Genomic DNA, 18,151 nt, shown 5'->3' on the forward strand with positions numbered 1-18,151 from the left:
GCTTCATAAATGTTAGGACGGGGCCACAAAATCAAATATCTCAATATGTTTGACCAAACAGGCCCTACTGTGATAATATTGTAGGGATGACGATTGTTACTTTCACAAAACATTAACACGATGAGATTTCTGATCAATAATCATCATTAATGTGGATATAATGAGTCAGTGGGTAAAGAAAGTATCAGAACAAGTCGAACAGTCTGGTGAGTTCAGAACATGACGTCACTTTACTGTAATGAGCCTTTAAAACCAGGAACAGACAACAGTTATGATATATCACCATGTGAGAATATCACATATCTAAGACAATATATAGTCTCACATCATGACAACAGTATGTATTGTATATGTTGCTCAGCCCTGCTTTAGATTGTACAGGTGTTCCTATTAAAGTGGCCACACCCGAGCCCTGTTAACAGAAGGGGACAAGCTTTTAATGACCCTGTGTTTCACATTTCATAACACATTTTCTTTATTACTTTAATGTAAATAGACAACAAAGTTCACATGACGTCCTTTAATGTTTTTTTAAGCCCAACAAATGTGTAAAAGTTCAGGAGCTGCTGTAAAGTCTTCACTGTTGATGTGTTTCTGTCATGATGAGAGTCAGAAAAAGTGTTTTAGTTGTAAATAGTTACAAACTCTTTGTAGAAGTTAAATGTGTCTGAAATATGATCCTCTGTTGAATAATGCTGGGAGCTGTAACTGAGCCTCATCATGCTTTTTATTACTTTTTGGTTTCTTGTGTTTTTCTTTAATGTTAAACTCGCTCTAATCAACAAGCAGAGATGTGATGAACAAAAAACATCCCAATATTACATTTCTGATGCTGTAATAAAATGTAATGTCATCTTTTGTTTCTGTCATGTTCACAGGTGCAGCTTCAGAGCCGTCTGTCACAATACTTGATCAAACAAAGGACTGGTCTCTGTTGCAGTGTGTTGTTCGAGGTGCTTCTCCAAATCCTAAAGTTGAGTGGAGGGACAGTTCTGGAAACATCGTTCCTGTTAAAGATCTGAAGGTCACAGCAAGAGGAGACAGCTACGACATCGTCCTCCAAACTACTGTGACCAAGACCGACCGCTATCGCTGTGTCGTCACACAGGAAGAAATCAACCATCAGATTCATGCTGAGACCTATGTACACATCAGTGGTGAGATTATTCTTAGTGGTGTATTAACACTTCACTTCTCCTCATTTCAACACAAGTTGAAAATGTTTCAACTTGAGTGTTAAATTCTCTCTTAATGAGTCTCTGAGCCTCCAGTTCAGTAATCTACAGAGTTCAGAGGAAGACTGAGAGGGTCTGGAGGGAAATAACAGGAAAAACTGAAGTTTATAGGAAATGTTGAGATCAGTCTGATCTTCACCCACAAACTCAGTAACAGATTTATAAATGTCTGCTGCAGCCTGATCCTGACACTCTGTCACATTTAACTTCCAAAAGAAAAAATGTTGTTAAATTGAAGAATTATTGTTTCACCAAAACACACTGTGAAGTTTTTATTAGTGTCACAGTGCAGTCAGACTGGGACAAAACCAGGAGACACACAGTGAAGTAAACAACACAGAGATTTATTTACAACAAAGACACAAACAGCTGGAGGAGTGAGTGCAGTCAGTAGTGTAGCAGTGGATGAGTGAAGATGTGCTGTGTGGATGTTGAGCTGTAAAAACAAACCAAAGGAAACCAAAAGCCCCGACACAAAGATGTGTGAGCAGATGTTCTGAAGGATTTCTATACATGGAGCACATCAGGCCCAGGTGTGTCCCCTGCTGCTGATGAAGCTCCCAACAGGTCTGCAGCCCTGGAGACAGAAAGCACAGCAACAGCAGAGTGAAGCCGTCAGAGAGGCGTCACTGTGAGCTCTGTTTAGATTAGAGAGATTAGAGAGAGACTTTATTAATCCCAATGACAAACTGCAGCGTTACAGCAGCCGAGTTACACATGAATCACACAACAAACACCATGAAGACACTCAGACAGGAAGAGAAGAGTTTACTCACTGATGACTTTATTATTTTATTTCTCAACTACAAACTGAACTCAGACTGAAAACTAGGAGCAAACTTTACCTCTGAATATACACAATGATAGTTCCTGTAGTAATATGAGATCATGGAGGCTTTGAACTGAGGTTTTACTGGACAGTTAACACTTGTCATTAGTACCATTGTATTGTACTAATTCTATTTTTATGAACTTTATAATGTTCAGCTTGTGTTGACTGTGTCTGAAATGTGCAAATGAAAGTGTGTGTTTATTACTGAGGTCACAGTTAAAGGTGGTGTTGTTCTGTTTTTTTGTCCTCCCTGTTTACAAATATGATGGAAACACAAATATATCCCTGAATATGATAATGTCCAGTAAACCATCAGCACTAACTACGACCTCAATGATAAAACATACCATTGAATTAATACCTCAATGACAGTGTCAACAAAAAGTGAACATTAATGCATCATAAAATTAACTTAATGTCAGAACAGTTGTGTTGGATTACATTAGATTGTACAGGTGTTCCTAATAAAGTGGCCACTGAGTGTATGAATCACTGACAACACAAGGGTTTGAAAATCCCATGTTTCATATTACATAACATTATTCATTTAACTATAAAGTTAAAATAAATATTGTCGACACATCAGACAACAAATTTCATGTGATGTCATTTTAAGATATTTTCCTGCTCAACAAGTGTAAATATTCAAAGGTCGTCTAAACGATCCTGATATGAGTCAGAAATAGTGTTGGCAGTTGAACACAGTTTAAATTTTTTTTGCAAGAAGTTAGAAATGTTTGACTTTTCTTGTCCTAGTGAAGAGAAGTGTTGAACAAAAACATTGTAATATTATTTATAATCCTGTCATGGTCCTTTATAACTGATAAGTCACTCCTTGTTATCTTCACAGGTGCAGCTACACAGCCAGGTGAGATTCTTCCTCTTATATTGTTTTATTCAACTTATATTTAACTTTATTTACTTCAGTCAAGTTTTATTTGATTCCAAACAACGTAATGTTGTACTTACACTCTGACTGTTACCTTCACTGTTCATCTGTTTCAGGGTGGTCTGCTGGATTGGTTACGTTGTGGTTCTTGGTGTTGCTGTTGCTGTTCTAGCTTTGCTGCTTTGGAAACTCAATTGTCGGACAGGTAAGTTTAAATTATGTATTTTATCAACATGTTCATAATTAACAGACACCACAACTCATTCTTTACATGGATCTCATGTGCAGAGTCTCGACAGTTGTTTTATTCTCTCTGACATTAATTATTCTGTGTATTGACACTGAGTAGGATCAGGTCAGGTGGGACTTTCTTCACTGTAAGTACGTTTTGTTTCCTGCAGACAAAAAGAAGAGCGGCGCCAGAACTGACCCAGATTCAACAACACCATTTACCAGAGTTCACCTGATCCAGTAAAGTAACTTGCTCTACGTGTGCTGTGAAGCCTTTATCTCACAGCACTCAATCACAAATAGACTGTGTCTCAATTCAGGGGCTGCATCCTTCGAAGGACGTGGCCTTTGCGGCCTCCGAAGGCGAGTTGTTTTGGTTCAAATCTATCAAACGTGTACATTTATTTGTGTGTGTGTACAATGTGTCAAATCTAAATTGAATTACCAACATTACAAAATAAACATTAACCCATCGGTGAATAACAACTGTATTTACCATAGCAGTACCAGCGTCACGCATTTTAACTGAAAGTTGAAATTTGGAGGTTTTATAGTCTCTTGAAGTTTAACATATCTGGCGTTGGATGTTCAAATGAGTAAAAACCAAGTATAAACCCATTACTTAAATTTGAATGTCATGTCTGCGCCACTTGATGTCGCCATTTCCTCTTGCTTCCTCTTCTGTTTCGGGACTGAGCAGCGGTGCGCAAAGGATCTTGGGATATGTGAGGCCGCGAAGGACAGTAGCGGTGCGTCCTCCAGAAAGAGGAAATGAAGGCTGCATTTGAAGGAGCCTTTGAATTTGGACGGCCTTCGCGCAGCGTTGTGACGTAATTGGCCTTCAAATGCGCCTTTCGAGGGCTGCAGCCCCTGGATTTGGACACAGCCATGGTGTCCAAGTCAAGTGTAGGACACAGAATCCTGTCAAAGTAAAAAGGCATCAGTCCGCTCTGACACGTTTGTCTGATGGTTGAACAACATCTGAACCCGACTAACTTCCTGAAACCAACAAACCAACTTTCACATCCACTTCAAGCAGTGATTGGCCAAAACAGAAAGTCTGCAGGGTTTAAACTTCTCTTTAACTCTTCACACAACTTCTTCTTTCACGTCCCGTGTACGACAGAGTGCAACTTCCAGGAAAGATTGTATGAACGTAGTCGTTGATGAGGTCGTTGTGTGTCAGGAGTTGTTAAAGTAGTTTAATGTTATCAGACAGATTGGAGTTAACGAGGTGACAACAGAAGAGAGCAGGTGGCCTTTAATGCTGACAGGACTGATTATTAATGAATCATTCTGTTCAGTGAGAATTAAATGAAAAGTTTGTGTTGAATTCTGATATTTGGTGAGATTCAGTTCCACTCTTGTGAAGCTTTAAGAGAAAAAATGACCAAACAAACTTTGACTCTGTTATTAATGTTGTTGAGGACAAACACGAGCTCTTTCACTCTGTTCTATGTTGCTTTTATTCTTTTATTTTTATACTCTGATTATCTGATGCGTCTCCAGCAGCTGGTCAGTTAATCACAGGGTCGGTGGTTCGATCCCCGGCTCCTCCCGTCCACATGTCCAAGTGTCCTCGAGCAACAGGCTGAAGCCCAAACTGCTCCCGATGGTCAGACCAGCACCTTGTATGGTAGCTCACTGCCATCGGTGAGTGAGTGAGTGAGTGAGTGAGTGAGTGAGTGAGTGAGTGAGTGAATGGATGAATGAGGGCAGCAGTGCTGTATAAATGCCGTCTATTGACCAAATATTATCAGACTGCTTGTGGCGCTTAAAGCTCCTGACTGAGCTCCACATGTGCTTTAAAACCATCAGACTTCACTGAACTAAAGCTGCTGTTAACACTGTCAGTCAGTGTGAACACTTTGTAGCTGCAAGTAAATATAATGTGACTTTTATATTTTATATTTGTGTTATTGTCATTACTTGGGACTTATGGAAGGCCAGAAAAATTATTCCCATGTTAAATCATAATTATGAGATAAAAACATCAAAATTATGAAAAAATAATTAAAATATGAGAGAAAATTTGAAATTATGAGATCATATATTATTGTGGTAATTGCGCAATTAAAGTCTAAATTATGAGGAAACATCATAATTATGAGATAAAACTCTTGGTTTTCATTATTTATTGTCTTCACCTGTCAGAAATGATCTTCTTTATGGACGAGCCTGTCCTGCTTCTTTGTATTTGTTAAGGTTCTGATCCAGAGTCTGTCAGGTCCAGTTACACACTGAACTCTACACTCAGTGTCCAGTTTATTAGGTACAGCGAGCTGAAGCTGATGCAGTCTGATACAACAGTCGTGCAGTAAATCCTCCTTCATGAAGGTTTAATGTTCAGTTTGTGCAGCTGTTGAACTGTTGTGTCTTATTCTGGCAGCTGTTTTTATTATTTATCAGAGTTCATGTATGTTTCTGTTGTTCACTGATGATGCACTTGTAGTGTTTCATGTCACTTCAGGCAGCGCTTCATCATTTCTATACAAACGATTGATTAAAACATGAAAAATGTAAAAACTGTGTGTTGTGACTGTTTCTGATGTTTCTGTGTTCAAACTGTGATCAAAGAAATAAAAGTGATTTTAATTTATGGGTCTGATTCTGAGATGATCTGTGTTTTACAGCAGCTGTCAGGACACCAAAGAGACAACAGAGCAGATAAATCCTCTTTAAAACAAGGTTTCTAGAGACAGTTTACCTCACTGACAGCTTCATGAATGGAGATTACAGCTGAATGTACAGAAATCCTCATGTCTGTGTAACGAGGCCTGAGTCTGTGAGGAGACAACATGATCCAGACCTGCTGACGGCTGAAGCTCAAATAATGTCCCAGATTACCAAAATTCACCTGCAGATATTTGTTATTAATGGAGTCAAAGTCAAAAGTTGTCAGAAAAATGAATACCTAGAATAAAGTACAGACACCTGAAAAAATACAGTTACAAAGTAACAAAGTATTTGTACTTCGTTACTTCCCTCCTCTCAGTGGCCAACACCCAGACAAAATGCGATGGCAGCTGCAGGCCTGGTGATGGCGCTTTTATTCTGAAATGTTAGTACCGGAAGTGCCTTAGCTTCAGGCTGAGGAGCAGAAACAGGTTGTGATGAACCAGTCAGGGTGTTGAGGAGTGTGTGAAGCTCCGTCACATAGAGACACCATCAGTGTGGTGAAGTCCTCAGAGGACATCACAACTATGGAGCTTCTTCCTCTCGTGTGTCTCTGTCTGCTGAGCTGCTCTGGAGAAACGTCTGCTGCTGGAGACGGTAAGAAAACTGATCATCACTCACTGACAGTTTTTAATTCTCACTTTGTTTCATCTGAGCAGCGGAACAATGCGGAAACATGCGGGATGTTCATCAGCTGCTTCCTGCTTTAGTGCGTACAAGACACCTGCTCAGCGCGCTGTGACGTCACACACGCACCCTGATCATCAGCACACATCGATAGTATTGATTGGATCGATTACAGGAGAATTACAGCTGGATGATGCTGAGTTTTGATCTCGAAATGCTCTGTAATGATGTCGTCATCACTGCTGTGTGTGCGTGCGTGCGTCCGTGCGTGTGCGTGTGCGTCGTCTCCATCCTGCTGCAGACACTCACAGGTTTCACAGAAACGCTCGTGCAGACATGAAACCTTCAGGATGTTGTGATTGTTGGACTTTGACTCTTAAAGTTCAGTTCACTTTGAACTAAAGTAGTTCCCTCAATAAAACAGAGACGTGGCGCAGATCTTCATCAGGAAGGACTTGATAGTTATTGGATCGTTAATGAGTTACATATAAACTATATAGTAGATAATGAGTCACCACAGGACAGACTGGGAGACACGTTATCGATCAATCATCAGCTGATGATGAGTTCATGGTGACGTTCATTACTGATTAGCTTCGGCTATAAAAGCTGTAGTGTGCAGCAGGTTTAACACAAACTGGTCCCTCAACAATTAAACATTAAATACATTAATACATAAATAAATATCTGTGGGTTAGAGTCACTTTATTCATGAGTTATATATGAATCAGTGTGAAACATGATACTGAATAGTTACCAAGTCAGATCATTAGTTAATCATTAGTTAATCATTAGTTAATCATTAGTGAGAGAGGAGAGAATAAACAGTTTAATCTGAGTGCTGTCCTTTATTTTTATTTTTGTTTACTCTTTAGTGAAACATAATACAGAGTAGTTACCTGGTGGACTCATTGATTATTAATCATCATCTGAATAGTTGACTAATGATTAAGTAATTAGTAATTAATAAGTTGTTACTAGTTTGTGCCACTCAGCTTCTCAGGTAATCAGCAGCAGCTCATTAAGAGTCTTCAGTATGTTGATTCACAGATAATTATGAACGAGTCATCACCTGATGATTAATGAATAAAGTATCTCAGCCTGTTCTCTAAAATTATCTGCTGTAAAGTCTTTGAATCCAAGTTAATCAGGAATTATTCATTAACGATTCATTAATTATCAAGTTGTTCCTGATTCATTCCTCACTCCCTCCTCAGTAACTACTCATATTTTTGTACCTCATTGTAAAGTGTTGCTGCTGTTTTATTAACTTCAACCTGTGAACAACTGTAACAATATGTTTCAGTGGTTTTATGAAATGTGCACAAAAACAAAGCAACAACCACAAATCACACAAAAAGTCATCAACAGAAGCAGGTTTAGTGAAACCCCTGACCTTGTCAACCCTGAGATGAGGGAAACTCTGGTTTTTCGGTTTCACAAAGCCAGTTCAGCTCAACTCTGAGTCAGTTACCTGGGCAACATACTCCGTGAAACAAACCTGCTCGCTGGCAGGTTTGTTTCAACTGACCCTGAGTTTCCCTGCTCTTCAGTTGAAGCCTGCAGACTGAAGGCAGTGGCAGACACGGTGTGTCCGTTTCTCGAGGAGCCAGTTGATGTCGGAGCGCAAATACTCCGCAGAAATCTCCGTCGGGATTATCAGACCCCGATTGGATGTTTTATCATTATCAGCGGTCTGATGATCCAGACAATAATCCAACCCCCCTGCTGATGCACGAGATGAAGGAGCTGTTAGAGACATGATATGCTTCAACCATTTCTAACTGACCCATCACCTCCCCAGTGTCAAAGAAAGACAATATGCCTCTTATTTTATGAGGTCTTCTTTATTTCCTGGAAGTACAAATGTTGTACAGTTCATCTTTTGTTGTTGAAAAATCAGTGTGCCAAGTTGTGTCTATGATGAATGGATGGCCATTACTGAGCTAACAGTAGAAAAAGCATGAATGTAAATATGCCATTCATTTGAATAACTTACCTCTCATGTAGGCCCTTGTGTCCTGGGGCGTGGCTCTGATGAGCTCCCCCCAGAGACGCCCTCAGCAACAGGTCGCCCACTGTTCTGACTGAGGGCATCTCTTCAGCCTCTGTGAGCGGTGGTGGTGGTGGACGCCACCTGCCTCAGCCTTTTTTCTGTTCCCTATACTGGAGGTCAAATTTGAACATATCCAGAAAACACAAATTTGGAGACGTGCATGTACAACAGGCATTTAGGCGTGGCTTTCATATAGACAATATTAAATACTGGCAGTGATGGGATGGCTGCAGATTTGGCTTTTTCTTTGTTTAGGGGATTTCCATAATTACTTAAATATCGCTATCACATGTTGAATGTAGCCACTGAATGCTGTTTAATGAGGGCAGGCTAAACAACACCACAACTGCTTGTAATTAAATTATACCTTACCTGTTTGGACTTTATTTTTATGTTTCATCTTTAGTTGCTGCCAGGTCCGTTTTGTGCCTGTTGGGTTGCACCTGTGCGCTCAAACACACATATAGAATATAAATGTTGAATGAGTGGAACACTCAAGACGAAACATTTCTTTTTTTTCTCCAATTAATACTCACGCATTGACTCGGTCAGCAATGTTCTGCCACACAAGCTGTCGCTCTTTTGCTGCTGCCCCAGTATTGCTTTTTCTTTTGAAAATATGCTCATTTTCTGCATATGCAGTCATTAATATTTCCAACTCCACTGGGGAGAAGTAGGAGGATCGAGGCTTTACTCACCTGTTGCCATGGTGGATCATGTTATCTGCGTTCCACTGATGAGGGCTTTTTATATCCTCATGCACGAGCTTCACTCAGGGGAACCTTGACTCAGAGTTGATTGAACTCATTGTTAACACCTGTTCTGAAACCGAAAACTCTGAGTTTGACAGCTCAGAGTTGGTCAACCTAGAGTTCAGGTTTTTGACTCAGAGTTTGTTAAACTTGCTTCCTGAAACAGGCCCCAGGTGACTCTGCATGTTAACATACTGAGTAACACATGTTTTTATCTTCCAGGTGTCAAAGTGGTCGTGAAACAAGACAGTGATGCTGTTTTACCCTGTTCGCTCAGCAACAAGGAGGACATCACAAGAAAGACCTTTGACTGGAGGAAAGATGAAAGTCGGCAGGAGGTGTTCTTTTATGATTCAGGAATCTTCAGAAGTGAAGATCAGCAGTTCACAGATCGAGTCTCACATTTTCAAGATCAACTGAAGAACGGCGACGCCTCCATAAAGATCACAAAAACAAAGATGGCCGACAGCGGGAACTACAGCTGCATTTTTCCACATCTTCAGCCGAGACAAACATTCAACATTGAGCTTGTTGTTGGTGAGTGCTTTCATTAAACAGTTAAAGATGTCCACTCATTTACTGCTGCGACTGGTTCAAGAGTCCCAGATGGACTTTTGTTGTGGTCAGAACACATCTGGCAGGGCCTCGAGCCCACAGAGCTGCAGCCACATCTGGAGAGATGACCTCTGTATCAAACATGCCTGATATCAGAGACACGCTGCAGATTATGTCTCTGTGCAATGAAATTTCAGCTGTCTATAGTAGATGAAATATGACTTTTACACAGTATTACCTGTCTGTTTCAAAACAATCTAACGTGTGTTTGTTTTTCCTTTCAGATCAAGTCTTAAGAGACAGAACAGGTGAAAACATCCCAGGTGAGTCCTGATTCTGATGACGTCACTCTCCACCTCTGCAGGTGTTTCTGTAAATGTCTTCTCAGGCCTGTCAGTCTAAACACTAACATCTGTGGGCCTGAACCTCTCTGTGTTGAACTGACTGGGATCAGTCGTCACTTAAAGGTGGACACGTTTATTATATTATAGTTATACAACAACATCTTTTAATCCAAGAAGCCTGTTTGTTATTAAATCTAATACTTTTATTCAGATTGTCTAATTACATGAAGAAGTTATTGTGCAATATGCTGCAGTCAAATAATTAATTACTGCATTTCCCAAAAAGCCTCCATATAAAGTCTTTTTGCTGACGTGACAGAATAATGTAATCTACTTTATTAATGTAGTTTAGTCCCAGGTTCATTCTGGGTTCATGAATTTTAACTTCATGTTTAATATTTATGTCACAATCCTTCTGAGTCCCAACATCACAATATTCCTTTTATTCTTCTTTTATCTCAGTAATGATCAAATAGTTTCTCTGTAGCTGAAAGAAGCTCTTTCTGAAGCAGCAGTGACATTTGAAGCCTCTGACATCATCAATATACTCGTCATCATCAAACTTCACCTGATATTCTTCACCTGACACAAGCTCTGACACAGCGGCAGCCATCATATGGTCTTTTTGAGGTTCACTAACTCAGGACAACAACTCCTGCACACTGTTGACCTCAATCAGGAGTTAATTTAATAATGTTTTGTCACAAAGACCTTCAGTGTGTGTGTGTGTGACGTGATGCCAGGTTATAGAAGATGGTTAGTTGCATGCAAAGACCCTGAGTCTGTGTGAAGCAGCTACTTTGCAAGTGTAGCTTGTAAAACTACATGTAGTTCAGCCTGGCAGTAGTTTAACAAACTACATTTCTACTCCTGGAGAAATGTAGTTTGTAAAACTACTGCTAAAAAAAAGTAGCTTCAGCAACTACTTATACTCATTTAACTCAGCGTTAAATAAATCAACATATGGTGTATATGAAACAAAATATAATAGCCTACAAAAATTGTCCATGACGAGCTTGTGCCATATGAGCGCCGCCTTCCTTGGCACAAAGACCCGCCCACTCTGTGAAGCACGTGAGTGCTGCCAGGGCCAATCAGAGGCAGCGTTGGCTTAGCATGTCATGACATGTTTCATGCCTTTTTTCAAAGAAAAATAAAATAAAATGTATATTTTAATTAAAAAAAAGATATTTCATGTTATTGGCCAAAATTGTAGTTTGTAAATTGAGTAGTTAAACTACAAAAAATGACCCAAAAAGTAGTTGAAATACTTGACGCAGCACAAAATATGAATGTAGTTTAACTACCAGCAAGTTACAGCAAATTGTAGTTAAACTAGTTCAACTACATGTAGTTTAAGTCTCCCCAACACTGATTATTTTTTATAATCATGAAAATATGTTTAAAACTCTTAAAATGTCTCTAAAACAGACTGGAATAACTTTTTATTTTATTTTTGTTCGGAAAAAAATATTTTTATTACATCACAGATATTTTAGTGTCAAAGGAAAGATATATAATTGTACAAATACATTTTAAAAAAACAGTTAAATCTTTCACAACCTTCTCTTGGCAGAATTTCAACTTTATAGTTAATTTTAAAGTAGTTCTCACTAACATGTGACACATCAGGTGTGTTTACCTTTGAACACTATGTTTTATATTTTATTACAATCTTTATAGTTCAGTTTAACAAGTTCACTGTATTTGTGTGTCTGCCTCAAACTGGAAACAGTTTAAAATGTTTGAAATATCGTCCCATAAAATGATGCTGGAGGCTTTTATTGCGTTTTTCTCTTCACACTGTAAACTGGATACAAGCAGAGTGTGGATGAACAAAATCCCAATATTACTTTAATAATGCTGAAACTGTCTCTTTATAATCTATTGTTTATAATGTGTTCACAGGTGCAGCTCCAAGGCCAATTATCATTACACTTAAAATGACAAAGGACTGGGCGCTGCTGCAGTGTGAAGCTCGTGGTGTTCCACTTCCTACAGTCGAGTGGAAGGACAGTGCTGGTAACACTCTCAAAAGTGAGTCGATTCTGAAATCAGAAGGAGGTCGTTCAGACATCACTCTCAACATTACTGTGACCAAGACCGACACCTACAGCTGTGTAGCTACGCAGAAGGAAATCAGCCATCAGATATCTGCTGAGACCTCTGTGTATATCCAAGGTGAGATTCTTCCTAGTTGTGATTTAATATGTAAATAATTTAAAATGTTTCAAACTGAGTGAAAAATGTCTTCATAGAAATGATGACGTTGGTTCATCAGTCACCAGAGATTAGAGAGAGAATGAACGTTTATTAATTATTAACACTATATGTGCTGTATGTGATGCAGTTAGATTCCCAGTGTTACACTCACTCTCTTTACAGTAAATATGTTTCAGAGGAAACATCTGAGGACAGTTATGAAGCTCATTGAGAAGTTTTGTGCATCATGAATCTCATAGTATCAAACTGCAACACACACAAATCTTTATTTTACTTCATATTTCATCATAAAAGTGAAGTTTGAGTCAGGACAGTTGTGTTGGATTGCATCAGATCATTAATGTGGGCCTAATAAAGTGGCCACAGTGTGTTTGTTATTCTGTGTGTGATGATACATGACTACAATATGAGCACATACACTTGATTCATGTGTTCATTTAGTTAATTAATCAGAGAAACTGTGTTCACTGAGAGAGAAACTCTTAGTCCTGAAACACATCTGAGCTCTGTCTCCTCAAGTCACACTGGTGCTGCTTCTGGTTCTGATGCCACAGGATCTTCATCACTAAATCTTTGTCTCAGTGACATGAAAGAATGATGTTGGTACCAGCTCAGGTCCACTGAGGAGCTCAGACTGAAAGTGGTCCTGAACTCTGAGCCTCCTTTTCTGTGAAGTTTGTGGCTCCTTTCCAGTCGAGAGACAGTTTCCACAAACCAGGCCTGTAGTGAAGCTGCACAGGCTGCCTCTTCTGCCTGCTGACTGTTTAAATCCTTTACACCGACTGTTTGTGAGTTCACACCTGGACAAGTTAAATGTACATACATGTGGTTATTGAACAAAGATTTCTGCATCGCCAGACTCAAATGAATCACAGCACACAAACTGAGTCTCACACATGATGACACCGATCTGAAATGATGAGTTATGATGAGTGATAATAACAACATGAGTCATTAAACATCAGCACAGATTTGAACTCACTCTGACTAAATATTCATTAAACATTATGATTATATAATATTGCTAGAATTAAAGATTATTGAAGTTACAGAACAGTTGTGTTAGATTACTTTAGATTAGAGCTGCGAGGTACGGCCTTAAAATTATATCACAATATTTTTATGCCACATCCTGATACAAACAATATGTAACTCAATATTCTGAAATCTTCTCAAAAGCACTTCATAAATGTTGGGACGGGGCCACAAAATCAAATATCTCAATATGTTTGACCAAACAGGTCCTACTGTGATAATATTGTGGGGATGACGATTGTTACTTTCACAAAACATTAACACGATGAGATTTCTGATCAATAATCATCATTAATGTGGATATAATGAGTCAGTGGTTAAAGAAAGTATCAGAACAAGTCGAACAGTCTGGTGAGTTCAGAACATGACGTCACTTTACTGTAATGAGCCTTTAAACCCAGGAACAGACAACAGTTATGATATATCACCATGTGAGAATATCAAATATCTAAGACAATATATAGTCTCACATCATGACAACAGTATATATTGTATATGTTGCTCAGCCCTGCTTTAGATTGTACAGGTGTTCCTATTAAAGTGGCCACACCCAAGCCCTGTTAACAGAAGGGGACAAGCTCTTAATGACCCTGTGTTTCACATTTCATAACACATTTTCTTTATTACTTTAATGTAAATAGACAACAAAGTTCACATGACGTCCTTTAATGTTTTTTTAAGCACAACAAATGTGTAAAAGTTCAGGAGCTGCTGTAAAGTCTTCACTGTTGATGTGTTTCTGTCATGATGTGAGTCAGAAAAAGTGTTTTAGTTGTAAATAGTTGCCAATTTTTTTAAGAAGTTAGAGAAGTTTTACTTGTCTTGTTCTATCTAACAATGTAACGAGGTGTAATTAAGGTTTCTGTTTCTCTGTTCTTCATGTTTCTCTCCTTCTTAAACACACTGTAATCCTCATGTACAAGCAGAGAAGTGATGAACAGGAAACATCACCACGTTTCATTTATAATCCTGTAATTGTTCTTTATAACTGATGTCTCACTACATGTCTTGTTATCTTCACAGGTGCAGCTCCAGAACCAGGTGAGATTCTGTTCTAGTCGTGTTGTTTCACAAACAGCTGGAGGAGTGAGTGCAGTCAGTAGTGTAGCAGTGGATGAGTGAAGATGTGCTGTGTGGATGTTGAGCTGTAAAAACAAACCAAAGGAAACCAGAAGCCCCGACACAAAGATGTGTGAGCAGATGTTCTGAAGGATTTCTATACATGGAGCACATCAGGCCCAGGTGTGTCCCCTGCTGCTGATGAAGCTCCCAACAGGTCTGCAGCCCTGGAGACAGAAAGCACAGCAACAGCAGAGTGAAGCCGTCAGAGAGGCCGTCACTGTGAGCTCTGTTTAGATTAGAGAGATTAGAGAGAGACTTTATTAATCCCAATGACAAACTGCAGCGTTACAGCAGCCGAGTTACACATGAATCACACAACAAACACCATGAAGACACTCAGACAGGAAGAGAAGAGTTTACTCACTGATGACTTTATTATTTTATTTCTCAACTACAAACTGAACTCAGACTGAAAACTAGGAGCAAACTTTACCTCTGAATATACACAATGATAGTTCCTGTAATAATATGAGATCATGGAGGCTTTGAACTGAGTTTTTACTGGACAGTTAATACTTGTCATTAGTACCATTGTATTCAGGCTGTAACTACAAGTCTCCAACATTAATTATCAGTTTATAATTGTAGTCATTGTGACAATTAAAGCAGCAGAAGCTGATCAGAGATCTCCTGAAGGATTTGATGCTGAAGGATGAATTCAGATTCAGAAATCATGAGCAAACCTGATGTTTCACAGCAACATAAATGATCCAACTCTGCAACATGTTCCTGAAATAAAATATGGATCCTGCTGTGATCTTTAGTGAGCTTTTGTTGGCTGAGACAGAAGAATTGTTCTGATTATATTATTTAAGAATCTGTGTGGAGAGATGTGAAACTGTGTCTCAGTCTATATGTGTCTGTAAGAATCTCTAAATATTGATTCTGTTCTTTTATTAATGAGTTAAAGTATATTTATGTTTAATAGTCGGAGCTTCAACAGACTCACGCTTCATAAAACCTGTGACTGTGTGTTGATCTGCTCCCATCAGGCCCAATAACTGTGGAGCCGACCAGCACCAAGAAGCTCACAGTGATTTTAACCTTCATGTTTCTGGACAGTAGTCAGTGGTGGAAGAAGTACTCGGATACTTTACTGAAGTGAAAGTAGCAGAAACACAAAGTAAAAATACTCTGTTACAAGTAAAAGTCCACTTGAGTAAAAGTGTAAAAGTATCAGTAAAAGTATTGTGAAGAAGTTTTATATTTTATCAGATGATCCTGTGTTTTTACTGTCAGATCAAAGTGATGGACTGTAACTAAGTCCATTTATTTCTTCACTGCTGGGACCAGAACCAGAAGCAGCCTCTGAGCTGTGGAGCCCAGCAGGAGGAAACTGGACCTGAGATCAGAGCTCACATCACTGTTCCTGCTCACATTCATCCCAGTGGAGTTTTCATGTGAAACAAGTTCAGATTTCAGGAGCAGACTCACCTTTAGTTGTTCTGTGTGAGCTGTGAGGTCCAGTCTGCTGTTTATCATCTGCACTGACCTTCTGACTGATGCACTCACTTTGTATCTGTTTCAGGGTGGCCCACTGAAGCGATTACTGGTTTTGTAGTTCTTAGCCTCCTTTTAGTTGCTGCTGTTGTTGGTGGTGGGCTTTGCATCAACCATTTCAGAAAAGAAAATCAGAAGAAGAGTAAGTTTAAATATTGTATCAACAGATTCATGATGAGCAACAACACAACTCATTATTTACATTTATCTCATGTTTTGAGTCTTGACAGTTGTTTTATTTTCTCAGACATTAATCATCTTGTTGGTATTTACATTTGTGATTTTCTTGAATATAACTTTGTTTTCTTTCCTGCAGATGAGGAGATAAGACACCTACGGTCTCAACCCAGTTCAGCAACACCACTGACCACTGGATCCATCTGATCCAAACAGTAACCAGCTCTACATGTGCTGTGAAGTTCTCTGCTGTGTGTTTCCACCATGCTGGATGATGGTGAGGACATTTTGTCTGGTCTTCTCTTATTTCAGGCAGTTTGAGGATTAAAACTTGGTTTTAAAGTTTAAATTAATTTCAGGTTCAGGTTGTGTTGAGGCAGATAGTTGAGATGGAAGCAAGATAAAAAAATGTTGGCATGTTTCTCATTAACACGACCTCAATCTGTCCCTGAACTAAACCAACTGTTTTTATACTCTGACCTCACAATCTGAACCTTATCAGAAGTATTGAGAAGAGTATTATAACAGCATGTCTGCTTGATGATCTACACAGCAAACTCACAGTTAATATACAAAATATACACATATACAGTCCTCGACTTTATCTCACAGCACTCAGTCACAAATAGTGTTTAGGTCAAGTGGAGGACACAGAATCCTGTCATTAGGGACTTAATGAAACCAGAACAAGACCGTCCAAGTTTTATATACGTGTTCAGAGCCGAGGGGCTCGGACCAAAAAAGTGCCGTCACACGTCGCTGGTTCGATCCCCGGCTCCTCCCGTCCACATGTCCAAGTGTCCTCGAGCAACAGGCTGAAGCCCAAACTGCTCCCGATGGTCAGACCAGCACCTTGTATGGTAGCTCACTGCCATCGGTGAGTGAGTGAGTGAGTGAGTGAGTGAGTGAGTGAGTGAGTGAGTGAGTGAATGGATGAATGAGGGCAGCAGTGCTGTATAAATGCCGTCTATTGACCAAATATTATCAGACTGCTTGTGGCGCTTAAAGCTCCTGACTGAGCTCCACATGTGCTTTAAAACCATCAGACTTCACTGAACTAAAGCTGCTGTTAACACTGTCAGTCAGTGTGAACACTTTGTAGCTACAAGTAAATATAATGTGACTTTTATATTTTATATTGGTGTTATTGTCATTACTTGGGACTTATGGAAGGCCAAAAAAAATATTCCCATGTTAAATCATAATTATGAGATAAAAACATCAAAATTATGAAAAAATCATTAAAATATGAGAGAGAAAATTTGAAATTATGAGATCATATATTATTGTGGTAATTGCGCAATTAAAGTCTAAATTATGAGGAAACATCATAATTATGAGATAAAACTCTAAAATTTTAATCTCATAATCATGATTTACCGTGGGAATATTTCATTTTTTTGGTTTTCATTATTTATTGTCTTCACCTGTCAGAAATGATGTCCTGCTTCTTTGTATTTGTTAAGGTTCTGATCCAGAGTCTGTCAGGTCCAGTTACACACTGAACTCTACACTCAGTGTCCAGTTTATTAGGTACAGCGAGCTGAAGCTGATGCAGTCTGATACAACAGTCGTGCAGTAAATCCTCCTTCATGAAGGTTTAATGTTCAGTTTGTTGTTCAAAGATTCGACTTCATGATCAGTTTGCAGGCTGCAGTTTGTGCAGCTGTTGAACTGTTGTGTCTTATTCTGGCAGCTGTTTTTATTATTTATCAGAGTTCATGTATGTTTCTGTTGTTCACTGATGATGCACTTGTAGTGTTTCATGTCACTTCAGGCAGCGCTTCATCATTTCTATACAAACGTTTGAATAAAACATGAAAAATGTCAAAACTGTGTGTTGTGACTGTTTCTGATGTTTCTGTGTTCAAACTGTGATCGAAGAAATAAAAGTGAT

At 39.0% G+C, this 18,151-nt stretch overlaps 1 protein-coding gene and 1 long non-coding RNA gene across 4 annotated transcripts in view; both read left to right on the top strand.

The window, feature by feature from the left end:
- The window catches only part of LOC140997862 (butyrophilin-like protein 1), a 43,750-nt gene extending 29,137 nt beyond the window's left edge, over positions 1 to 14,613 (top strand). For 2 of the 3 annotated variants that reach the window (XM_073467921.1, XM_073467922.1), the window contains one exon: positions 14,479 to 14,613. In XM_073467921.1, the coding sequence (XP_073324022.1) occupies positions 14,479 to 14,513 (35 nt within the window). In that variant the 3' untranslated portion in view covers positions 14,514 to 14,613. Of the gene's footprint in view, positions 1 to 6,297; positions 6,461 to 9,520; positions 9,836 to 12,105; positions 12,379 to 14,478 lie in introns of those variants that run through there. The other variant, XM_073467923.1, reaches the window with a different exon arrangement.
- On the top strand, positions 1,069 to 5,786 carry LOC140997876 (uncharacterized). The gene is made up of 4 exons (XR_012179400.1): positions 1,069 to 1,157; positions 2,918 to 2,935; positions 3,073 to 3,161; positions 3,358 to 5,786. It is a non-coding gene; the product is annotated as an uncharacterized lncRNA (long non-coding RNA).
- Positions 14,614 to 18,151: the final 3,538 nt, after the last annotated feature.

This window comes from Pagrus major, chromosome 6 (genome assembly GCF_040436345.1).
Source record: "Pagrus major chromosome 6, Pma_NU_1.0".
Classification (NCBI taxonomy): domain Eukaryota; kingdom Metazoa; phylum Chordata; class Actinopteri; order Spariformes; family Sparidae; genus Pagrus; species Pagrus major.